The sequence below is a fragment of the Lactuca sativa genome, chromosome 4 (genome assembly GCF_002870075.4).
Source record: "Lactuca sativa cultivar Salinas chromosome 4, Lsat_Salinas_v11, whole genome shotgun sequence".
Taxonomy (NCBI): domain Eukaryota; kingdom Viridiplantae; phylum Streptophyta; class Magnoliopsida; order Asterales; family Asteraceae; genus Lactuca; species Lactuca sativa.
Window position 1 is genome coordinate 167,803,622 of NC_056626.2, and position 27,238 is coordinate 167,830,859.

The 27,238-nt window shown below is 35.6% G+C and overlaps 1 protein-coding gene across 1 annotated transcript; it reads left to right on the forward strand.

The window, feature by feature from the left end:
* Positions 1 to 24,430: 24,430 nt before the first annotated feature.
* Positions 24,431 to 24,907, forward strand: LOC111889057 (uncharacterized mitochondrial protein AtMg01250-like). Its single transcript, XM_023885193.1, has one exon. It carries the CDS (start codon positions 24,431 to 24,433, stop codon positions 24,905 to 24,907), a length of 477 nt encoding a protein of 158 aa, XP_023740961.1.
* The last annotated feature ends 2,331 nt before the right edge of the window (positions 24,908 to 27,238 follow it).

The following is a 27,238-nucleotide window of genomic DNA, read 5'->3' on the forward strand; positions in this document are numbered from 1 at the left end:
ACACTTCAATTTCAATGATATCGACACTTTTGCAATTTTTATCATCTTTAAAAAACATTAGGGAGTGGTGTTGAGAGAGAGAGAGAGAGAGATAATAGGGTTTTTGGCATCGGTGGATAGGTAACACTTAATGAAATACCGCCGGCAAAAAACACACAACGAGGCAGTATTTGCTGCCAGTAAAAACTACCACATAGAATTGTCGACGGTAAAAACACTACCACACCCTACAGCCTAATATAAAAATTAAAGGTCAATTCAAATTACTCTAGCTTGACGAATGATCTAAAAATACATTTTTTTTCATAATACCAAAATTGAAGATCACTTCAAATTACACTAGCTCGATCTACATATGATGGATATGATTATAAGTAACTAGCTTAGCTAGTACAAAAGCCATATATGTATATTATATAATATCGATCAATGCTTGTATCTCTACAACGAGTCTACTTAGTGATTTCCATTTGTTTATGTATTTATAATAAAATTTGTTTTAGAATTAATATAATTATTTCGATAACAAGAGATAAATAAATAAATAAATAAAAAGAAGGTGAAATGGAAAAATAAAAATATCACTTAGTTTGAAGCTTGGAGCACTAGAGGGGGGTAAGGATGTCAAAAAGTCTTGTGCGACCTCGTTTCCGTGGAGCTTTGTCTCGTTTGGGGGGAACTTTTTTCAAAAAATCGGGGGCGAGGATGGAGACGGGGGCAAAGTTAACCCCCGTTTTAATTTCGATGGCAGATGCTGGGGTAGGCATCTCGTCCCAAAACCCCCATGGGGACCCCATAATAAATTACACATATATTACATATACTAATTATATAAATATAATAAACAATAACATTATTTTTAGCTTTCAAAATTCATCAAACACATGTTTTTAAGTTGTTAGTATAATATTTTTAAGATGCAATAATTATATTTTTAACATGTAAAATTCTATTATAAATAATTATTTGTTATCTAAAAAATGGTTTCTTTTAGTCTAAATAACAACTTCTTTTAGACCAAAAAAACAACCTAAAATCAATTGGGGCAGGGGTGGGGGTAATAAAGGGGATTTGGGGGCAAGGATAGGGGAACGGGGAAATTTGTGTGGAGATAGAAGGAGTGGTACAAAATAAGAATGCATGCTCGAACGATAAAAAGAAAAAAAAAACGAAAAACAAAGTAGGAGAAAGAGAGTTAGAAAAATTGTTTTTTACCTATTTTTTAATCTCTTCTCTATTCTAATAAATGAATATATTTATTTTCTTATTAACAAGTGTCATTATATTAGAACTTCTCATTAATATTTATGTCTCATATCATGTCACTTGTCAGAATATTAATATCCATTTCAAATTTTAAATTTTAACTTTTCTACCCTAATTATATTAAATTTTAAATTTTAAATTTTTTTCACTTTAATTATATTAAATTAATAACATTAGATAAAAAAATAAAATAAAATTAATACAAATTATAAGGTGATATAACTTCACGTATTTATTTAAATCAACGATTATAATTTTATATAACTAAAAGAAGTTATCTCTTAAGTAATAATTTATTTAAAATAATTGATTAATAATTTTGATTTTTTAATATAGAAACTTAATTAATTTTATAACCATAATTTTCACGAGTTATAATCTAGTATAATAATAGAAAACTACGGGTCCACAGCGTTTACAATGTAAATATTTTACAAAATACAATGGATTGATAACTAATTTTCACATTCACCATGTTTTAATAAAAAACTATAGGGATTAATTAATTTGATGATAAATAAATAGCGTAATTTGGTAACAATTTATGACATCTTCCTTTCTCATTAGAAATTAAGATAAAGAGTATTATTGTTAATATTTTAAATTTTTAAATTTTTAAATTTTTTAAATATAAAATTAGTTGTGGAAAAATCAACTCCCCTATATTAAGGTTAAAAAGAAATTAAATATTCTCTTTTTTCATATTTATCTTTGTATCATATGAAATATTAATTTTATAAAATATGATATATATATATATATATATATATATATATATATATATATATATATATATATATATATAAAGTATCACGATATTTAATTTCTCCTAAGTTTAAATTAGAATTTTCAATAACCAGTTGAATGTTACTTAGACTAACAACTTGTTCCCGAGTTGTGGTTAAGGAGAGAAAGGGAGGGATACGGAAGGAAGTTGAGGTATGTCAAAGGAAACCCGTGTTCCCGAGTTTAATCAATGGAAGGAAAGTGAGGGGAAGGAAAGGATTTTGGGGATTGATTTTCCTCCCAAATTGGACGGAAACCGGAAGAAAATTGGAACGTATAGTATCTATCCTTGATCTTATTATAGACCATTATACCCTCAACCCTATTAAAAAAAGATCACGTAGCCACAAGTCAATCGTCTTGCTCAACTTCCCTCGTTTTGCTCATATTCGTGCCATACCCATCTGATCGTGCCATACACATCTGATCAGGTACGCTTCATTCTCCCTATACAATTTCTTTTTCTTCATCTTCTACCTGCATGATGTTCCCAATGTGCAAAACGTGCTGATTAGTTGAAGTTACAATACAATTTTGATAGTAAATCAATCGGTTCATGTGAATGTTTGTTTGTTTTCCATTAGACTTTTTATTACATACTTTTAAACATGGTTGTGATTATTCACAGTTGCTATATAAGAATCTACACTTTAACCTTCTCTCTCACACTATAGCGACGAACCAAAATTCCATGTCTTTTCTTTTTACTATTATCTTGTTACATACATGTATATCCTTGTTTTATATACTTTTCCTATTTTATAATATGCAACAAAAACAAATATATCGAAGATTTGAAGCTAACAAACGATCCCATTGGACATTCATGGTCTTCTCTGAGGAGTTGGAGATTAACTAAAGACCCATAAGCATAAGATATGGTATCGGGTTGAATGTCTTTTTAATATTGAGATCAAAATATTTGAAGTCTCTTGTTAGGTTTATCCGTTTATGCATCTGTTAAACTAAGTCACATTTTAGTTTTGTTTAGATGTGCTTCAATTACTATCCTAGTTGTAATGTGTTTAGTTGGAATGTGATTGTGAATTGAGTTATGGAAGGATATGGTTTTGGTATAAATATATGTGAATTTTGGAATACGTATAGTTTTATATGTGAACAACTTGATAGGACATCTTGTGTAATGTGTTTGGCAACTAATGTTTTTTCTGTTTTTTTTTTTTGTTTTTCTTTCTGTATTCTGTGCAAAACAATAAATAACTCAAACTCTCAATCATAAAAAAATGGGTTCTTTTGGTCCTAGGCAACTTCTCTTATACATGGTCTACTCATTCCTAATATTGAAGACTTGGAAGTCAACGGTTAATTTGTATTCTTTGTGATTGGGGTTTTTTTTCTTTTTTTCTTATCAAATGATTGGTTCCTATTTCAATCTTTTTCATATTAGGATTTATAGTTTGGTGTCTATCCGAAGTCATGCTTTTTCAAGTTGCATTACTCATCCATCTATTACTATGTTTAAGTTGTATTTTAGGATTAGGAGAGTGTCATGGCCAGTCAAGATGATGATGGGGAAAAAAGACGAAGGCTAGTGGTTACTCTAATGTTCATGGCCATTGTAATACCTCGTAGACTTTTGGAAAAAAAAAGTAATCATAATTTACTAAGTAAGGAAGAAATGTTAAAGTGTCAACTTGAACGAGAACGACTATTACACAAACTTGTAAAAGGTGGCAAATGTCATGAGCTTATTTGTGTGAGTGAGCAAGCTTTTACAAAGTTGTGTACTATCTTACAACGTGACGGTGGCTTACGACCTACACAACGCATGTCTGTTGAAGCATGTTGCAAGGTTTCTGCTCATCATAGGTAACGATATCAGAAACACCATGGTCTCTTTCATGTATGGATGCGCTAAATCTACAACAAGTACGTGCTTCCATATAGGTCTTCGTGCGGTTGTAGCATTAGAAAGTTACTACATTCAACAACCTAAAGTTGATGTTACCCCAAAAGAAATTCAAGAGAAAAAGAGATTTTATCCCTACTTCAAGAATTGTGTAGGGGAAATTGACGGGACACACATTCGTGTAAAAGTACCCAATAAGGATACCTCTAGGTATCGTGGTCGCAAGGGTTACCCTACGATAAATGTCTTAGCCGCATGTTCATTTGATTTGAAGTTTACGTACGTTTTAACCGGGTGGGAGGGTACTGCCTCTGACTCAAGGATAGTGAAAGATGCACTTAAAAGAGACAATAAGCTACTAATTCCTAGGGGTAATTTCTATTAAGTAGTTTAATTTTGTGTGCATTAGTTTATTATAAAATTAATTACATGCTATTTATAGGACGATATTGTTTGGTAGACGCCGATTTGCCTCATACGCTTGAACTAATGACACCATATAGAGGTGTCAGGTATCATTTGAAAGAGTATTCTACTCACCCCCCCCCCCCAAGTGAACGCAAGAGAGTTGTTCAATCTTCGACATGCTTCTTTATGTAACGCTATAGAACGAGCATTTGGTGTTCTAAAAAGAAGGTTCCCAATCAATAGAAGTACACAGGAACCTTTTTACTCGTGTGACACACAATCGGACATTTTTGTGGCATTTTGCATCTTACACAATTTTACTCGATGATGATCATGACAAAACTTGAATATGAAGTCTTACAAGAGGTGTTGGATGAACAACCACAACAAGTGACACATGATGTTAATAATGGACGTTTGCGTAGTAACGAGGCTGAGGAATTAAGGAACACTATTACAACTCAAATGTGGGATGTTTACTTGTTGAAACCAAACAATGAAATAGATATGTCTAATTACTTTTATAGTAGATCAATAATATGTCGATTAGTTCATTCTATTATTTTAGTTTAATTTTGTAGTGACATCTGCAATTTATTTATTTGATGGTATTATTTATATTATGAGCCCTCTTATTCTTATATATATTTGTCCAATTTTTTAACAATGTATGGCTCGTTATACTATCTTTATATATATGTACAGAGCAACCATGACGAAAAGGGCAACTGATGGAAGTGTAGTGAAAAAATAAAATTTGACATGGACAAATCATATGGATAACATTCTCGTTGAAGCTCTAATAAAAAAGGAAGATTAAATAGGTAATCGGTTGAATGGTACATTCACTTCGCAATCTTATGCAAACATGATTGCAGGGATGAGTAAAGAGTTTAACAAGTCTATTACAAAATATCAACTAAAAAAATCGAATGAAAGCTTTAAAAGGTAATTTTAGTAAATGGTATGATATGTATTGAGGTACTTCATTGAGTGGGTTCTCCTGGAATTCTCAAACAAGATACATTGAAGTAGAGGAGGAAGTATGGGAACAATTAATTAGTATACGTGTTGGGTTTACATATAATTTATTGTTTTATATATTTTTTGTACCATTAACTTTACTAATTAATTTTTGGGTTTGTTTATAAACAGGCAAACCCTGACGCAGCTGCATTTAGGACCAAGAAAATTTCAAACTATGATCAGTTGGTGATGTTATTTTCAGATGATGGAGCATCGGGATCAAAAGCGGAAACAGCCAAAGAAAAAAACATCCCGTTAAGCAAATCCATAGAAATTAAAATAGAAAAAGTTACTGATGTGGATAAACTAATGGAAAATAATGAGGTAATTCTAGATAATAAACACAAAGATGATGATGATGACATTCAAATAGTGTCAGCAACAGATGTTTCACCCGATGAGAGTTCAAAAGCCAAGAAGCTTAAAAAAAAACTAGAAAGAAAACTTCAAGATGAAGATGAAGTAGTAGCTGAACCTCAACCTCAACCTCAACCAGAATCTTTTGAACACAATATTGTGCAAACATTTAAAGAAATCGTTGATGTTATGAGGGAAGGGAACAAATCTCATGACTATACAGGTGGGGAAATTGAGAAAGAGTTAGAGTTGATGTGGTTGGATGCGATGAATTTGCAGATGCTTTCATATATTTGTCGCGTAATCAAGTCGACGTTAATACCATTTTTAGTTCTTCAATGAAGATGCGGAATATCTTTCTAAGAAAGATGATGGATGAAGCTAAAAAGTGAGTCATATCTTGAAGTTTTATGGTTTTTTTTATGGTAGTTTGCAAGAGTTGGAAATTTGATTTTTTAGTTTTTCTTTGTTGACTTGAGTTTATTACATTAGTTGATTGTTTGATTAAAAGTTTTTGATTGATTTTGATTTCCACTGTAGTTGATTCATATTGTTTAATATGTTCTAAACATGATATGTAAATAGAGGTATAACTGTAATCTTTTAATTTTCTTTTATTTTCCCTCCTAACTCGGGAACACATAAACTTAAAATTTTCCTTTCATTTCCTTCGAACTCGGAAACACGGAATACATAAATTTTTCTTCCCCTCTCTTTCCTTCTGTCAATATTTTCCAACCTTTTTTTTTAATGAATTAAAAAGAAAAACACCTCGGGAACAAGACGTAAGGGTTGAAATTTAAGTATTAATTGAAACTTGATAAAATGGTTCTCCAAATGGATTAGGTAGATTTTGAATAATAGATTATATATATAATTTGGCATACGTACTTTAGATATTTAATATAAAAAAAGAAAAATAAATAATATTCTAATCTTTTTACAAATGGCATCTACAAAAACATGGTACGTATTTAAATGGAAAAATCGAATGAATTTTCAATTGGAAAGAGGATTGACATCTACGAAACCCTTAGATGTCCAACAGTGAAATCATTTGAAAAAAAATCTTCTTTCTCATATGTCATCAATGAAATAGATTCATTATATGTCATTTGTAATTCCATCACATATGACATCTGCAAAAAACATGTATTTTTTTTATGTCATTCTGTACTGCGAAATCAGACAACTATATTATAAAAGATAACATCCATATAGTGAATTTAAAAGAAACAATACAGTGAATTTAAAAGAAACAAGTAATAGTTATTTTCGAGGATCTACTTTCGAAAAGTAAAGATATTCAACATAAATTTGTCCGTTTGAAATCATTTCTTTAAAAAAAATATGACTTCAAAATTTTCACATGAGTATTTTATTGTTGTGTATTGGTGGTTCATGATAGGCGGAAAATGATGAATGCATATATGTTATGCATTTAATTAAAAACAACAAAGTGGAATTTTCATCGGATATAAATTTCATTGATTTATTAAATTTGATAGATTTAAAGACATGTTTGGAAAATAGACCTAATATCAGTTTGTCTTTCCAATATCATATATTGCAGTATGTTATAGAGTCGATGATAGTAATGTAAAACACTTAAATAGGTTAGTTAGAAAGTATCAAGTGTTATAGATTTATATCAAAAAGATAATGTTCCAGTTGAACATGCTCTTATTGTTCACTACAATGCAGCAAATCAATCAAATTATTAGTGGGAATCGATCTAATAGAGAAGGCTTTTGTAAGAACTGATCTAGTGGAAGAGGTATAAACGATCATGTAAGTATTTTCGTCTCTAAATTTTCCTCAATGTCCTCATCAATGTCATGTATATGAAACACTAATACAACTACATATGCATTATGTTGATTTCGGAAACTTATAAGTACGTTAGTGATGATTATGTTGCTTCATGTGAAAATGTTGTTCCTACACATCACAACAATATCGCCGAAGATGATGGTACATATGTTGGTAAAGAAGATGATACATATGTTGGTAACTATAAGGATAAATATTACCCATAAGTACTTTCATTGGTGGATGATATAAATCCACTTCCTTATGGGAGCCAAAAGATTTTTGTATTTGCCTATCTAACATTGAAAAAGGTGATATTGAAATTGGATGGTCGAATGATGAATACACATACACATAACACCCTTTTATGACCTGGTTGACAGGTTATGAGGATACAAACTAACACAAAGGCACAATGGAAGTAGATAAATAAAATCCATAAATCATGAGAGTAACCATGTTCAAGAAAATCTAATACAACAAACAACAACCATAGGGGGTTTAAAGATTATATACCCTTGCAACCTTTGGTTTCCCTATTCTAGCCAATAGAGCGGATGAATAGAATCCAAACTAGGATTCCTCTTTCGTAGTTACACCCAAAGAGCATATCATCAACCTTGACAACCACCTTCAACTACAACACATTAAACCCTAGACGATTAGGGTTTTGCTTTGTCATACACATCACGAGGTCTAGGAAGACATGTCATGCACAACAAAGAAAAACAGTGTTTTGATAGTAGGAGAGGTCAGTCGAATTTAGGGTTTTGGAACAGTATCAAATTCGGTTTTAGGCACCTCTATTTATAGGGGAGGATCTAGAATCCTTATTTTATAATTACTTGGTCACTAAGTAATTATCTATAAAATTTGACTTTCAAATCTTTACAATTATAACCCTTTAAGTTCTATAGATTTCTATTAATTTATTAAACACTTAAGAAATCAACAAATTAGATCCCCTAATATTCTCTCATGGCAATTTTTTTAAATCTGTCATTACATTTAACCTAAAATGACCTTACTATTAATAGTAATATTACCAACTACTATAACTATGGACATTATTTCCAGGGCCGGTCTGTTGGGTTTCGTTGCCCCGGGCGACCAATGTTAATAATGCCCTTATGTATCTGTCTATTACCATTATATGTTGCAAAAATGTGACACAAAGAACTATAATAATAAACAAAAGAAAAGAAAAGAAATAACTAAAGGTCGTCATTGTTCCTTGATTGTGAAACTTTGAGATTGATGTCATGCATACTGCAAGCATACAAATTAAACCATTTATAATTGTAGATTAAGAATAACTTTTATTATTGTAGTTTTCCCACACTACAGGTACTAGCAATAAAAATATATATATTTAAGTCAACACTCCGAGTACTAGCAATAAAAAAAATATTTAAGTCAACACTCCGAAATAAAGATAAGTCAACAAAACAAGTTAGCTTATATTCAATAAGTTATAATAAGTGAGTTTACGACTAGAAACAAATCTACATCTAATTTTCTGCAAACTTTATGAATACCTTTAGGGGATAAGTTAATGGGAAAATCAATGAAAATCAAATATTGACTTGCATATCTTAACTTGATATAGTTCATGTACAGGGTCTACCACAAATCTTTTTCTCAAAACGATCTGCATCTTTTTCACAAACATATCTTTTCCAATTCTTTACTATTAAAATAAATTGTTTTTATAAATATGATAAATAGAGTTGAGGACCATGGTTAGCCACTTTACTCCCTGAACTTTACCATACATTTCACTTAGTACTTTCATCGAACACTTGGAACTCGTCAAAAAGTTAAAGCCATAAACATAAATATCGGATCCGAACACAACCAAAAGATAAAGTCTGATAAGAAATTAAACTAGTAAACTAACTCTACATTCAACAGAATCCTCCATCGTCTCTTTCTGTTAAGAAAATCATAGTTTATAATATTCACACAAAAAAATTAGACTATAGATACATACACGGCTTGGAAAAAACCTGAGTCTTCAGCATTTCAACTACTAATGAAAGAGAAACTTCCCTGAAATCAAAGCTATACAAACTCTCAAGTAAAACCGTTGACATATATTTAAAATACAAAAATACACAAAAAAAGTAGAAGGAAACTAGAAAGTATGTCCAATAACACAAATGACACTATAGAATATTGAATTAGGGCTTACTATTAACTGAATATATTATTCCACACGTGTTACATATTAAATATATTTACTTAGTCATAGTTGTTGTACCTGCTCCTGTATATGTTCCTAGTTTATCTCTAGTTTAGGTTATGATCTGTAGTTGTATATATATACCTTCCTGCTGTACGATTCAATAATTCAATTCAAAAATACAATTTAAAGCATTGCTTTATATGGTATCAGAGCCCTGTAACTCTCACGAGATCTAAACCGGTCCACACAATTTTCTCTCAATCGATCAACAATCAATGGCAACTAAAAACAACACCCAAATTACTGCCGCCACTCATCTCACTATCAAACTCACTCCAAACAATTACCCAGTATGGAGGAATCAGGTTGAATCAACCCTAATCAGTCTTGAACTTGACGATCACATCACCTCTGGCCTACCGGCGACAACCCTCACAGACAAAGAGGGCAAAACGACAACCAATCCAGATTACCGTCCATGGTTCTGCAAAGATCAGATGATCTTCAGTGCCATGCTAGGAAGCTGTTCAGATGCAATTCAGCCTCTTGTCTCATCAGCCATAACGGCTCGAGAAGCCTGGAATCGATTAAACTCAAGCTTTGCCTCCTCATCAAGGTCACGTATCATCTTTCTTAAATCCAGACTAGTTAAAAACCCTAAAAGGACCAGGTCGATCACTGAATATCTCCAAGAGATGCGATCCATAGCTGATGACTTAGCATTAGCACAAAGCCCTGTTTTAGAAGAAGATCTTATGGTGCACATTCTGTCTCAACTAGGCGATGATTACAGTACAATTGCAGCTGCCATCAAGGTGCGATACACTCCTCTCTCATACTCTAAACTTTTTGATCAACTCACCGACTTTGAAAGAGCACTCAAAGAAACAACTCCCATATCCGATTCCATTCCAACCACGGTTAATTACACCTCTAGAAACTCAGGGGTTCAGAACAGGTACAACAATAACAACTCAAACAATCGAAACAACCGATCATCCTATCAGTCACCTGGTGCACAACCACAGTGGAACAATCAAAATTCTAATACCAACCGGCCCAACCGTAGCAACCAGTTCTGTAAATACTGCAATATCCCAGGACACCTCACCAAAGAATGTCGAAAGCTAGCACGATTCCTCAGAGAACGCAACATTACCACTGTGTGACATCCCCAAAATCTCGGCCAGAAAAGACCGATTTTCATTTATGCTTTTAAATATTTTCAGAGTAAATCCTTTTGATTTGAAAGAGTTGCGGAATTTGTTCCCAAAAGCAAAACATGATAAAACATTGTTTACCGAAGCATTTCATAAAAGAAATGTATTTTCATTATAAACAAAACTCGGGGTGTCATGTTCCGATACAGACCAATAAGCATAAACGAATACATTACAAGTCATATAACAAATATAAACATATGCAGACTTGTAAACAAAACAACTTGATGGTTCATCCATCTCATGCCCTTCCGCCACTACCTGTAATACAATTTAAAACTGAGTGGGTCAGGCTTGGGAGCCTGGTGAGCATATAGGGTTTTCAACCCACAATAAATATCATATTTAATTTTCACCAACCAACAATAACCCAATTACCCATTCCCGTTATTCTCACTTTAATGTCCCTAAAACAACTGACATAAGGGACCTAGTCTAAGAATATTTCATCGGGGCGACAACACATGCTTCGGGGGTACCTCAGCAATATAAGTCAAATAAGGCAACCATGAGGGGGATGGAGTACAGCGAATGAACACCCAAGTTCATTAACACCTACAGGTGGCGAACCTGCTAATGTTTCCACAAGACTGTCTAGAATAGCCAGTGGTCGTCATCTAAACTCCGCTAGATGACTCAATCAAACAACAACGAGGCCTCTCATCTGTTTATTACACACCAACTGTCTACCCATGTTCTACCCAACATATTAGTAGATAAAAATATACATTTGTATACATAGTTTAAAGAAAACCTATATAGCATGCTTTAATCAACACATATATCACAAAACAGATGAGGCACACACACACATAACACATATTTCATAAAGAAATAAGCAGATCTGTAAGATAGAAGAGAGTGAATACTCATTCACACATAACACAACCAAATATATACACATAGCACGTATTTTATATATAATACTTCGTATTATTGTATTTGGAAAGAAAATAACTACACACTCACACTTATAAACAACAATACTCTTAATACACTCGAACCAAACTCGTATTATTATTGTGTTTATGAAAGGTAGTATACACTCACTTGATCAGAAGATGATCCGACAGCACTACGGCTTATAGAAGTAGTAATCCACAGCAGATCTGGAAGATCTTCACAAAAATCGAACTTCTTGCGGGCAGAGCTTTGACTCGGGAACCGCACTTCTCGGGATCTTCGGGATCTCGGGACTTGCCTCGGGGCTAGAGTATGATACCGGGGCTTCGGGGTATTTCTGGCACGCAAAACGATGCAAAACGGGAGAGAGAAGTGAAGAAATTGGCAATTGGGTTGGCTGCCTTCGGTTCCTATTTATAGGAGGCTGGAGCCTCGGAGTACGCGGGGCGTACTGCGTTACGCGGGGCGTACTGCCCAAAACGTCATTGCTTACGTATCCGAAGTGCTCGAGTGCGAGTGTCGACATCCCTCGGAGTACGTGGGGCGTACCTCGGATCAGATCGGTGACTCCTTCGGATAATGCTTCCGAATTTTGATTTAAATTTAAATACAAAATGATTAATAAACTTCAGAAATTCATAACTTCTTCATACGAACTCCGTTTTCAACGTTCTTTATATCCACGGAAAGGTGAGACCATGCTCTACGACTTTCGTTTAGACTCCGTCGGCTAATTTTGACTTTATTTTTATTAATTATTTTTAATAGGCCGCGACAGAAACTTTCGTTATAAATTCATAACTTCTTCGTTTGACGTCCGTTCTCGCCTAACTTTTTATCGCTTCGATACCAACAATGAGATCTTCGATTCTCATTTAGATTGCTTCGGCTAACAACCGCTCGATCTCAAATCGAGTAAAACAGGCTGTATACCGCTAAGCCGAAACTTCGATAAATCATAACTTCCTCATACGAAGTCAGATTTGGGCGTTCTATATATATTCGGAAACCTCGTTTCAATTACTACAACATTAACCAAAGATATTAAGTTTATTTTACACTTAAATTTTGACGCTTATTTTTATTCTTAATTAATCAAACCACATAATTAACCAATTAAGCACAAAACACAAAATACTCAAACAATACAATCTTATTACTTCAAAATGGGTTACAAAGGTCAACCTAGACTATTACATTGCTAAAAATGGCAAGCCCGGAAACACAGGCGTTACACACTGACACCACAAAACCTCCAACCCCAACAGCTCATGTTACTACCTCAGCACCAGCTTCTCCACAGTGGCTCTTTGACACCGGTGCCTCGAACCATGTTGCATCTGATCGCAACACTCTTCATCAAATCTCTGAGTATGGAGGCCCTGATGAGATAGTACTCGGTGACGGTACAAGTCTGCCTATTACACATACTGGCCATTCATACATTCATACTCCACAAAAAAATTAGTTCTTTCTAATGTGCTACATGTTCCGAAATTACATAAAAATTTAGTATTTGTTGGTGAATTGTGTGATACTAATCATGTTTCGGTGGAATTCTTTCCATCTCATTTTTTTGTGAAGGATCTGAGCACGGGGGCGCGACTCATGCGAGGAGAGAGGGCTGATAGAGTTTACCTTGCCAAGTCACCTACAAATCGTTTCATCCATTCCACAATAAAACATTCACCACTTCTACTACACTACAAACTCGGTCATCCGTCACGTCAAGTCTTCCAACAACTTGTTTCCAAGCTAGGTTTTAGATTCAAGTCAGAGTCTGATGTTCATTGTCCTTCTTGTTCTATTAATAAAAGTCACAAGTTACCATTTGGTCAAATTACTTTTGTTGCCACAAAACCACTTCAACTTATTTACTCTGATGTATGGGGACCTGTCCAAAAATCAACTGATAAATACTCATATTATGTTCTCTTTGTGGATTATTTCACCAAATACACTTGGCTTTATCCGATCTCCCACAAAAGTGATGTTGCTGCCATTTTTCCCCAATTCAAACTACTTGTTGAAAAGTTTTTTCAACATCCTATTGTCTCTCTTTTCAGTGACAATGGTGGTGAATACCAAGGCCTCCTACCCTACCTTCAAAAACATGGCATCTCCCATTACACTACACCACCTCATACACCTGAACAAAATGGTACAGTTGAACGCCGCCATCGACATATTGTCGAGACCGGTCTAGCCCTTCTCCACCATGCACACCTTCCACTCACCTTCTGGTCCCATGCATTCCAAACCGCTGTTTACCTAATCAATCAACTCCCCACTTCCATCCTTCACAACAAATCTCCTTATGAATGCCTATTTAACCAACCTCCAAATTACCATAAACTCCAACCGTTTGGATGCATGTGCTACCCCTGGCTACGCCCCTATACCACATCAAAACTCCAACCAAGATCAGCACCTTGTATATTTCTTGGATATTCCTCATCAAAATCAGCCTACAAATGCTTCGACACACAAACAAAGAAACTCTACCACTCCAGACATGTTGAGTTCATACCCACACAGTTCCCATATCACAACACCTATTCTTAACTCCCTCATCAACCTCATACATGCACCCAGACACTACCATGTCTACTTTAACACCTCCCCTGATCCAACAGCTTGATCCATTACCTGAACACATACCGTCAACCACCAATAACCATGAACCAGACACGCCGCCAACCCCTTCCACACCTCACTCTTCTCAACCAAACTCACCCCAATCTGAGGCCTCTCCACAACCTTCACCTATTCCTCAACCCTCTCCCTCTCCACCACCACCTCCCACCACTCGACCTCACAAAGCCAACTCAAAATATTTTAACCCTTCCTTTGTAAATACTACTACCTTACATCCCCTTCCAACAACCCTTGAACCCACTACCCATACACAAGCATTCAAGGACCCACAGTGGCGTGAAGAAATGGACCAAGAGTTCAACTCCCTTATCCAAAATGGAACATGGGAGCTCGTTCCAAAATCCAATCACACTCCAATAGGATGTAAATGAATTTTTCGCATTAAACGCAACCCGCATGGCACTATCTCCAAATACAAAGCACGTCTTGTAGCCAAAGGCTTTCTACAATAATATGGCAAGGATTACTTTGACACCTTCAGTCCAGTCACCAAACCCGTAACCATCCGTACAGTCTTATCTATAGCCCTCTCCTATAATTGGCCACTTCATCAATTAGATGTCAACAACGCCTTCCTTCATGGTACTCTCCATGAAGAGGTCTTCATATCTCAGCCTCCTGGTTTCATTCACCCTGACTTCCCAACTCATGTTTGCAAACTAAAAAAATCTCTTTGTGGGTTAAAACAAGCCCCACGTGTGTGGTACCTTGAAGTCACCTCATTTCTTGTCTCTATCAGTTATCGTAAATCTAGAGCTGATCCATCTTTATTCATCTACAACTCTAATGGCATCATCAGCTACCTCTTAGTATATGTTGACGATTTCGTCCTTACAGGGAACAACAACTCCTTTCTAGACTCTTTTGTCTCCTCTCAAGCCAAACGTTTCTCAATCAAGGACCTCGGTTCTCTCCATCACTTCCTCGGTGTTGAGGTTATCCCTGTCTCCACCGGACTATTTTTATCTCAGCATCGTCATATCCATGACTTACTCGAACACTTCCACATGGACGGTGCTAAAGATGTCACAACTCCGTTGAACTCATCAGTCTCTCTCACCTTACATGATGGGTCTGCGTGCACAGATCCAACACCCTACCAGAAACTAGTGGGCTCTCTCCAGTACTTGGCCTTCACTAGGTCTGATATCTCCTTTGCGGTCAACAAGTTGTCTCGGTTTATGCATGCGCCTTCACAAACTCACTGGCAGTCCTTAAAACGGGTGCTTTGTTATCTCAAAGGTACTATTCATCATGGTCTTTACTTACACAAGAACTCTTCTATCCAGCTTACCACTTTCTCGGACTCCGACTGGGGAGGAATTGCATGTGGGGGTCATTCCACCACTTCCTACTTGTTGTTTCTTGGCTCAAACATTGTATCATGGAGATCAGATAGACAAAAATCAGTGTCAAGGTCCTCCACAGAGGCAGAATACAAAGCATTGGCCAATGCAGCCTCAAAAGTTATGTGGCTTCAAAATCTTCGTCTTAAGCTTGGCATCAAATCACCTTCAGCACCAACACTCTACTGTGACAACATGGGCGCGACATACTCGTGTGCCAATCCGGTTTATCATTCACAAATGAAACACGTGGCACTTGACTACCACTATGTTCGAGAAAAAGTTCAAGATGGCTCTCTAGTTGTTCAACATGTCAACTCCTTTGACAAACTCGCGGATGCTCTCACCAAACCTCTCTCTCGTGGTCCATTTCAGAGGTTACGTTCCAAGATTGGCGTATCCGATGGATCCTCCATCTTGCGGGGGCGTATTAACTGAATATATTATTCCACACGTGTTACATATTAAATATATTTACTTAGTCATAGTTATTGTACCTGCTCCTGTATATGTTCCTAGTTTATCTCTAGTTTAGGTTATGATCTGTAGTTGTATATATATACCTTCCTGCTGTACGATTCAATAATTCAATTGAAAAATACAATTTAAAGCATTGCTTCATACTTACAAAAAAGGAAGAACGAAAATATATGAGAAACAAGAGTCACTTTAAAAACTTTAGCACTTAAGAATTAAGATTTAGGAGAACCGGGTGAACAGAGAACACGAATCAAATTGGGATAATGAATTAGGATTTAGGAGAAATTTAAAATAACAATTATGAGAAAATAATAGTACCGGTTTGCATGCCCGTCTCCTCGTCTTCTCCCATCTCGTTGTTTGATGCACTAATTAGGTGTGCGTTTATTTATTCTAGTAGAATAGCTTAATTTTGTCGCCTCATGAGTCATGAATCGTGTTTCTTCATTTTCTTTACAATGGGATTATGGAACCAACAAATGAGGCCCAATATAACAGTATCCATAACATTAGGTTCAAATAACTCGCTGCCCCCATAAAATTTGCTGCCCTGGGCCATGGCCCAGCTCGCCCTGGGCTTGGGCCGGCCCTGATTATTTCCAACAGTCTCTCACTTGCACTAGTCACCAACACTGTATGGTTGAATATTCCCTAATAATTAGTGGAGGGTTTGTCCTCCAATGCAATTATTGTATTTATACGAACTACCTATGTAACGGTCCTTAGATAAGTGATAAAATATTTCTTTGTACTATAAGATGTATATTCTCGATAAAGATTTATGATGACCATATCAGACTATATTATTGCTCTTATCAACTTAGTCAAATCTTGGCCAAGCAATTGATATCAACACCAAATCATCGAGTGTCACACCCCCCCCCCCCCAAACTAGAACGGCGGAAATGTCTGGGGGCGGATGTAGTGACTTCATGTACAGTGTCATAACAATTGAATATAAATGAAACATAGCAACGCAAGCATTCATACATTGAAAATTTCAGCTTACATTGTTTACAACTTTGTTTGCTCAAGAGTTAATACAAATAACTGAAAAGTAGAAAACATGAAACGACGACGCTGGTCCTCAATGAGGGTTGAATACATGTCTACTGGTTTCCTGAGAATAGTGATTTTGAAAAGTGTCAACAATTAAGTTGGTGAGTTCATAAGCATTTTTGTGTGAGAAGGATTTGTAACGTTTTTGTGTAAAATGATTTGTATACTTCTAGAAAATCCAATGTTTTCTTTAATATGAACTATAACTGTATGTATTTCCTTTGTATCTTTTCCTTGTAGAGTGATAGTGTATGTTTCCAGAAAATCTAATATTTTCTTATATATGTATTGTAGATGTATGTATTTCCTTGGTATATTTTCCTTGTAAAGTGATATTGTATATTTCCAGAAAATCCAATATTTTCTTATGTATGTACTATAGATGTATGTATATCCTTGGCATATTTTCCTTGTAAAGTGATAGTGTATGTTTCCAAAAAATCCAATATCTTCTTATGTATGAACTGTAAACCCTAAGACCAAAAATGTACGAGTATTGATGTACTAAACAATAGTATGTAGTGTATCTTTTTAGAAAACCAATGAAGTGTAAGCTTCCCGTAAACTGACTAGTATTGTTAATCCCTATGTGAGTTATTATAACCATGCTTGATATGACTGATATGCCTGAACGACGTTCTTCAGGCGTCGGAATTGGTACTAGACTTGTCGGTCTAACTGTAGCGAACAGCTGAGGTGTGGGGTTGTCAATCCCATATAGATCTATACACAACGGTCTCGCTCTCTTTCAAGGAGACTCTGGTTATAATGCATGACTTAAGGTGTACGCTAGGTAGGTACGTTGAAGATAATGTCTCACAAGAGCATCAACAGATTCACGGGAACTATGACTCGTTTTTTCTTGTAAAATTATATAATTATACCTTTGAATAATTGTATGGTTCTTTTGAAACGAAAGTGTGGTTTGTGACTCCCAAACTATACCAATTATAGTTTAACTTATGTGTTTGTTGAGACTATTTATATATTCTATTATATAAATATGAAGTTGTTATCTTGTCTAGTGTCAAAATATGAGATCAAAACATAATAATTTTGGGTTGTAACCCATCAAATTAGTAAATAACTATAATGTAACCATTTCTGCTAGAAAATATATCTTTTAGTACAAGTTTTTAAAAACCATGTAGTTTTACAAAATCATAAATTTTATTATGTTTTTATAACATAGATTATGTTTGTTTTATTAGTTTTACTATTCAAACATATATATCAGAAATAGTTATACCAAAAACTAGTTTTAACTCTGCCTTATGCATATAATATTTTATCTTCAACACAAAGATGAAAAGATGTAAATAGTTGTGGGATAAACAAAGTTTTACTTGTATCCCCCACCCCCCCCCCCCCCCCCCAAAAAAAAAAAAAAAAAAAAAAAAAAAAAAAAAAAAAAACATGAAAAAGCTTGAAAATGTGGGGGTATGAACTCTTCTTGAAAGGATTTATGGGTTGATTGAGATGATAGTGTGAAGATCTTCAAGTCTGAACACCTGAATGATTTGATGAACTTCCTTGGAAAGAATATTATCCTAAGGGTTTAACACATAATAATATGTGTAAATGGGATGATTCTTAACATAAAAAATGTATAGAATGCTATCTAAGGATGAACTTGGAGCTTAGAATCCTTTGAATCTTGGAAATAAATTTTTGAGAGAAGAAGAAAGTTAACAGGAGATAGAATGGAGAAAATGGGGAGGTTTACTGAAGATGATTCCGTCCATATAATAGGGAGTAGAAGTTGATGTGATGTATACTTGGTTAACTGTTGGATATTAACATGGATATATGTTGGGTATTCACGTTGGATATTGTTAAAGTTTGCATGGGAAAGTAGTGGAACATCATTTCATAAAGTTAAACCCTTATCTAGACCTCTAAACCGAAATCACCTTGATTCCCTAAGTGATTTTGGTCCTGAGCTTCACCCATTAAAGGATTTCAGTCCTAGTGGTTTGGATTTAAGGGGATTTCAGCCTAGGGTACTTTAGACTTGGAGATTTTGACCTAGGTGCTTTGGGTTTGTGTTGATTTCGGTCCTAGACTACCCCTTTATAGTGTTTTCGGCCTTAGTGGATTTGGATCTTGGGATTTCGGTTTTAGGTGTTCTAGGGTGGATGGGGTACTAAGTCTCAATACTAATAAACAATGTTTTAAATCCATGATTTCCATTCCAAATATTTGACTATTCTTGCTTTGTTAAAACTTGTTTACTTTCAAGAGGTTGTCATAAATATGATTTCCAAAGTATATATACCTATATACATATACTTATGCCCTTTTGGTTTTCAAGGTTTTATTGTAATAGGGTTACAATTTAGACCTTACTTGACCCAAATCTTTCGGGTTGTCACATCGAAGGACCATAGATATAGTTTCTCCCATTAGGGTAGAATGAACAAATAAACTTTGACTACATAGACCCTGCCTACTCATCATGTCATATCTGGACATTCCTTTATTGTTGTCGGTTATAGACAACGGTGGGGAAAACCAAGGCACAATGTAAAGCATAATTAAAGTCTCATGCATCCCCTTTTGAAGAATAAAAGATATTATCGTCTTAGAATTACTTGTGACAAAATCCATTAAGTAATATCTAATTGTGAGTTACTAAAATACTTAATCTCCATTAAGTACTCATAAGTGTAAGTCGTATCACCATGCTATGTTCGTCATTGCGAACAACCTACTAATACTCCATGAAAATCTTAAATTGTTACTTACTTCCAAAAAAAGAACTTGTTGTGAGGTTTGAATAAATTAATATTCTTGAAGTTTGTTCAAAAACAAGCAAAGCATAAAACAAAAATATATTAATGCAAAATGTTGCAATGTAGCACATTATTAAGTCACCAAAAAATAATCACTAAATCAAATAAAATATATATTGTATAAGTTTCAGAATATCAAACTATAAACTAAACAAATCAATCCAGATCACTAGCAAATCTAATATCTAGCGACTGAGTATGACCACCATGCTTGATCTATGACATTGGCTTGGTGAACTGATCAGTAAGGTTTTCTTCTAATGATACTCGACTCGCTATGATAATCCGATATCATGTAATTTTTTATGCATTTAATGTCGTTATATATAGGTTTTTTGCACCAAAATCGTTGATTAAAAAAATTAAAATTGTTAAGGTTTTATAAATGAGAGTTGCTTTCAAGCCTCCGGCGATTTCGGATCTCTAGCTTTTCCGTCCGGTTCAGCCCTTATTCTCCGGTGGGGTCAAACGCCGGCAGGGCCTGGGCCTCATCTCTCGTCTCTCATCTCCCATTCTCCTGTTCGAGTACTGTGTGTTTGGTGATCACCCCTGTTTCTACGCTGGGAAGAATACATGCAAAAACTTTGATTGTAATAGAGTTTTAATCGATGGCCTCTGGTAAGTCTCGTTCTTTGATTGGTGAGGGGCGGAAAAAGAATAATAATCACATCCAAAAAACCTCCAACGAAAGAATTCATGCATCAATCAGGTCTATGTCACAGTCTTTCTACATTACAAATTTCCCAGATTACATCATTCATTCTGATATATGGCGAACATGCTCTCGGTTTGGAAAAGTTTGTGATGTGTATATCTCTAAAAAGTTGTCTCGTTTGGGGAAACGATTTGGTTTTGTCAGATTTTTGGGCACTGTTAATATTGATCATATGATCAAGAACCTCTGTGAAGTGTGGTTTGGGTATCACAAGATGTTTGCTTATGTCCCTCGTATTCACAAGAAAGAGTCTAATTCTTATATGGAACCAATTGGGGTGGAGAAGAAACGGGAGAACCTTCATGTTTCATATGCAAATGCAGTAAGAGGTAGTAGAAAAGAGGAACCTCCAGCCGACAGGCAAGAATCAGTCATAGTTCTTGAATCAGGAAATTTTGTTATTGATGATAAAAAAAATAGCTTGTTTAGCTAAGGCTCGCGATTTTAGTACTCTTCCTAATTTGGGGATGTTGTGTCACGATGAAGGTTTTGATGAATTTACTATTCGTTATATGGGTGGTTTGTGGGTGATGTTTGAATTTAAATCTAAAGAAGCATGCAAAAATTTCTTGAATAATGATGCAGTTAATCACTGGATAATTTAGAAAAGAAAGTGGGACAAAAATTTTGTGCCATCGGATCGTATTGTATGGGTTGATGTAGAAGGCCTTCCCCTACGCGCTTGGAGTAAAAATTCCTTTAGACATATCTTAGCCAAATGGGGTTCAATTGCCCATCTTGATGACAACATTGGTGAAGATGTATACAAGTCACGTGTTTGTATCCTCACTTCCTTTATTGGAATAATTTCTGAAGTTATTAAAGTTAGTATTGATGGTGAAATTTTCCCCATTCGTATCAAAGAAGCTCCCGGGTGGAATCCAACTTTTGTATGTGAATTCAACAAAAATTCTGATGATGATAGTGTTGATGAATTTCATAGATTTCAACAAGATCATGAGGGTAGTAATGTTTCACTAAGTGATAAGGAAGATGTATCATTAGATCCTTTTGGTATTTATGATGTTATGAAAAAATTGGATAATGAAGAGGAACTTAAAAAATCAACCAAGTTGCATAAGGATTCATCTCAGGGGCATTATAGGAATTCTGCCCAAATTAATGACAAATCAGTTTTTCAGGAACCTGTTGCTTGTCCTAGTACGGTTCATGTGAGTCAACAGAGCCTTAATAATCTTGATCAAGAACCACCTTTCCCTCAGAATGAAGTTAGAACGACAGCAGACCAAGATGGCCCTGGTGCTGTCAAAATTGCGACAACAGCCTTTGCTGCTATCAAAAATGCGACAGCAACATTTGAAGATGTTCCGGATTCGTTTTCAACAGCATCAACCCCTTTTTCTCATCTAAGCATCGAAAATTGTATGCTGATAATCAGAATACAGGGGCTGTGAATGAGGTTAATCTTGGAAATTATTCAGTTAATGATACGGATCAAATTAATCGGATGGGTTCTTCTGGAGGAGGTTATGGTCAAGGTTTGGAAATTAACAGTTCTGAAGAAGATCTTTCGCATCCCCCGGGTTTTTCAAATCAGTGTTTTTCTTTTTTGGAAAATAATCAAAGCAACACAGGTGGTATTGAAAAAAATAATTCATTTCTTGAGGAATTACAAAAAACCATTGCTATGGGAGAAGCATTGGGGTATAATATGGATGGATGCATGGATCGTGTAACAGAGATTTTACAAGGCCACGTTCAAAGGCAAGTTCCAAAATGAATTGCTTATCAATCAATATTAAGGGGGCGTCCTCCTCTGATAAGAGGAGTTGGATAAGAAAATTGTGTAATCGCCATAAAGTTAATTTTTTAGCTATTCAAGAAACTAAGATGGAAAGTATTGACTTAGTTATGGCTAGATCTTTTTGAGGTAATTCTTCTTTTATGTATGCTTTCTCTCCTTCTCGTGGAGCTTCCGGGGGTATCCTAGCTATTTGGGATGTAGATTTGATTTCTCATAATCTTGTTTCTATTCATGATGGCTTTGTTGTTATTGAAGCAGTTTGGGTCCGTTCGGATCTCCAAGTGAATTTTATTGTTGTTTATGCTCCTCAAGAGTTAAGTAAAAAAGAATTCTTTGGAGTGATATTTATAATTTTATATCTAACTCTTCGGGGGAATGCATTATTATGGGTGATTTCAATGAAGTTAGGGATGAGTCTGAGAGAATGGGGTCGAAATTCTATTCGTCTTCTGCTCGAGTTTTTAATGATTTTATTAACTCTATTGATCTGGTGGATGTTCCTTTGGGTGGTCCTAGATTCACTTGGAGCGATAAATGGGGTTCCAAATTTAGTAAGCTCGATAGATTTTTGGTTACAGAGGGTTTTTTGGATTCTTTTCCTCACCTTTCAGCTTTGGTTTTGGATAAGAATATTCCGGATCATCGCCATATTCTCTTATTGGAGCACCGGGTGGATTATGGTCCGACACCTTTTCGAATATTTCATTCTTGGTTTGATATGGAGGGGTTTGATGATATAGTTCGGGAGGCATGGGCTACCTCGGTGGTGGAGGTGGAGTTGACTAACCCTTGGGTTATTTTTAAGAAAAAACTTCAGTTTCTTAAATCTAAACTCAGGGAGTGGAACTCTAAACTTCGGGACATGGCGGCTAGTAAAAGGAAGAACTTGCAAGATTTAGTTGAGTCTATCGATATTAGGCTCATGGAGGATAAAGGTTCGGCTAACCTGAGAGAACAAAGAGTTTCTTTATTAAAGGAGATTTCTGATATTGACCATTTAGCTCAAGTTGATCTTGCTCAAAAAGCTAAAATCCAGCGGGGCATCGAAGGGGATGAGAATTCTAAGTTTTTCCATGGTATGCTTAACCGTAAAAGGAGACAAATAGCTATTTGTGGCTTGATGATTGATGGCATGTGGGTAGATAATCCGGTCATGGTCAAAAAAGGGTTTCATGAGTATTATCAATCTTTATTTCAACAGAGTTCCTCTTGGAGGCCAGTTACAGATGGTGCATTTTTAGTACTCTATCCCAACTGCAGGTTGACTACTTGCAATCTCCTTTTTCCTCTGAAGAGATTAAAAGGGTTGTTTGGGACTATGGTTCTACTAAAGCCCCTGGCCCTGATGGATTTACTTTCGGTTTTTTAAAGAGATACTGGGATCTTGTTGCCTCTGATATTGAGGCGTTTTTTCATCATTTTTTTCATCATTCTCTTATCCCTAAGGGATGTAATGCCTCGTTTTTCTCCATTATACCTAAAGTCAAAGATTCGAAGACTCCAAAAGATTTTAGACCCATTAGCCTCATTGGATGCCAGTATAAAATTATTGGCAAACTTTTGGCTAATCGTCTTGTGGAGGTTATTCATACAGTTGTTAGCCTTGAGCAATCTGCTTTTATTAAAGGTAGACAGATCCTGGATGGTCCCTTTCTTCTTAACGAATTGGTTGCTTAGAGCAAGTCTTCCAAAAATCCTATCATGTTTCTTAAGGTTGACTTTGAGAAGGCTTATGACTCCTTACCTTGGGATTATTTATTGGAAATCATGTCTATTATGGGATTTGGGTCTAAGTGGTGTCGGTGGATTAAGGAGCTTTTGTCGACAACTAGGGCTTCTGTGTTGATTAATGGATCCCCAACTGATGAATTTCAAATTCACCGTGGATTGAGACAGGGTGATCCGCTTTCGCCTTTTCTTTTTATTTTGGCTATGGAGGGTCTCCATATTGCTTTGACGAGGGCCCGAGCTGCGAATGCTTTCAGAGGGGTTTCTATTTCTGGTACTGAGATTTCTCATCTCATGTATGCGGATGATGTGATGCTGATCGCTCCTTGGGATCCTGAGAATGCTAATTGTCTTCTTCGTATCCTTAGATGTTTTTTCTTGGCTTCAAGGCTTAAAATTAATTTACTTAAAAGTAAATTGATTGGTGTGGGAATTTCTTATTCCCAAGTCCTTGTGGTGGCTAATAGGATTGGTTGTGCTGCTTCTATGATTCCTTTTTTTCATCTTGGTATCCCGGTGGGTTAGAATATGTTGCGAAAGTCCTATTGGGCTTCTTTGATTGATAGATTCCGTTCTAATCTTTCTACTTGGAAGGCTAAGAGTCTTTCGTTTGGAGGTCGTCTTACGTTGGTAAAGTCTGTCTTGGGTTCGTTGGGGAGTTACTGGATGTCTGTTTTCCTTGCTCCTATTTCGGTTTTGAAGGAGCTTGAAGGAATGAGGGCGAGATTTTTTTGGGGCGCAGACATGGATGAAAGGCGTATGCATTGGGTTAGATGGGATAGAGTGTTAACCTCCAGGGATGAAGGTGGATTGGGGATTGGAAGCCTTTTCTCTTTCAATAGGGCTATGGTTTTTCGGTGGTGGTGGAGGTCTTTTCATTTCCCTAATCTTTTATGGGTTAGAGTGATAAAATCTATTTATGGTTTGGATAGTGTTTGTAGGAATGTGAGATACCCCAATTATGGTCAAAGTCCTTGGGACGTGGTTATTCGTATGCTCTCCCACTTCCGCCAGAAGGATATTGATCTGCAATCCCTCTGTCCTATACGAGTTGGTGATGGTACTCGCACTTCTTTTTGGCATGATGTTTAGAAGGATGATATGCCTCTTTCTGCTTCCTTCCCTAGAATTTATGTGCTAGATCTGGATAAACATGTTTCTATCTCAGATAGGTTGTCCATGGGATTGGGGGTTAATACTCTTAGACGGGACCCTAGAGGTGGAGTGGAGCAGGAGCAATGGAATAACTTTACTGGTTTTTTGCAGGAATTCCATCTCAGACCGGTCCCAGATAGACTGGGTTGGCTTAATGATGTGTCAGATATTTTTTCCATTTCCTCGGCTCGAAAAATATTGGATGGTATTACGCTTAGCAACGGAGGTATTTCTATTCATTGGAATAATGGGTTCCAATAAAGATTAATATTCTTATCTGGAGGATTAGATTATCTAGCATCCCTACTAGAGAGCGTCTTTCTTATAGGGGTATTATGGCAGATTCCATTCTTTGTCCTGTTTGCTCGACTACAGTGGAGACTGTGGAACATATTTTTGCTAATTGCTCAGAGTTGATTGTTCTTTGGACTCGTATTGCGATCTGGTGGGGTGTTAGATGTCCTTCTCAGTTGACTATGGATTCTCTTTTCAATTGGGTTGATTCTACTTCATGGAAAATTGGTCAGCGTAAAGCTTTCGATGCTGTCATTTTGACTACTTTTTGGTGCATATGGAATTTCAGGAACGGTGTGATTTTCAGAACGAATACGCCTAAGAAATCTTTGATTTTCGATGATGTTGTTCATAAATCTTATGTTTGGATTTCTAGTAGGTGTAGTAAAGCCAAGATTAGTTGGTCTTCTTGGCTTCATAATTCTATTAATGTTACTAAGATGATGTAATTCTTTTTTCTAGCTTCTTGCTAGCTAATTTTATTCCGCCGTTCCAAAAAAAATTAAAATTGTTATTACCGGCGATGGAAGAAATTACCGACGACAGTATCATTAGCGGCGACATGGGGTATTACTGGCGACACTAGCATTAGAGGCAACATAGATCTTTTCCGGCGACATTTTGAGCAATAGCGACAGGGCAGTAGCGGCGACCTTTTACGGGCGACGTGTCGTTGCTATTACCATTACCGGCGACTTCCATAGTCTTTATCGGCGACTTTTGTCGCCGCTAATTCCCTTTTTTTTCTTGTAGTGTATATAGCCTTCATCGGTGAAAGTTCTTCTTCCTCTAGCACTTTGACAACCTTTTACATCGTTGTCCATTCCACTTAAAATAAATAGAAGGTGAAGAAAAATAGATAAGGTTGAGAAGAATTGAGATTTCCACAAACATGTTTGAAAAAATTACATTTTCTACTTCCGACGCTTGGATTAGATATTTAGATGAAGTTGGACATGCTTGATATCCTCCATCGTTGAAATCACACAACGATTGGAACTTTCATTCCAAATTATATAGGAGAAGTTTACGGTTAATGTACACATCCATGATGATCGTGGGTAGTTTCATGCAGATTTGATGGTGTATGTTTGGAGTTTATGTAACATGAATGTGAGACGAGATCCTTTTGCAACTACTTCAACATTAGGAAAAGTTATTAGGTAATCCACGCCACCAATCATTATAGTGGTGGATGTACATCATCACTACATCTGACCACTAAATTTATGGTATACCTACCACTAAAACACGATTTCACATCATTTTTCAAAAAAAATAATAATAATTCAAAAATACAATTAAAAATTAAAAAAATTTAACTACTTCTTCATTCAATAAAAAAAACATTACATTAATTTTAAAAAAAAAAAACTACATTACATATAAAAATTAAAAAATACATAA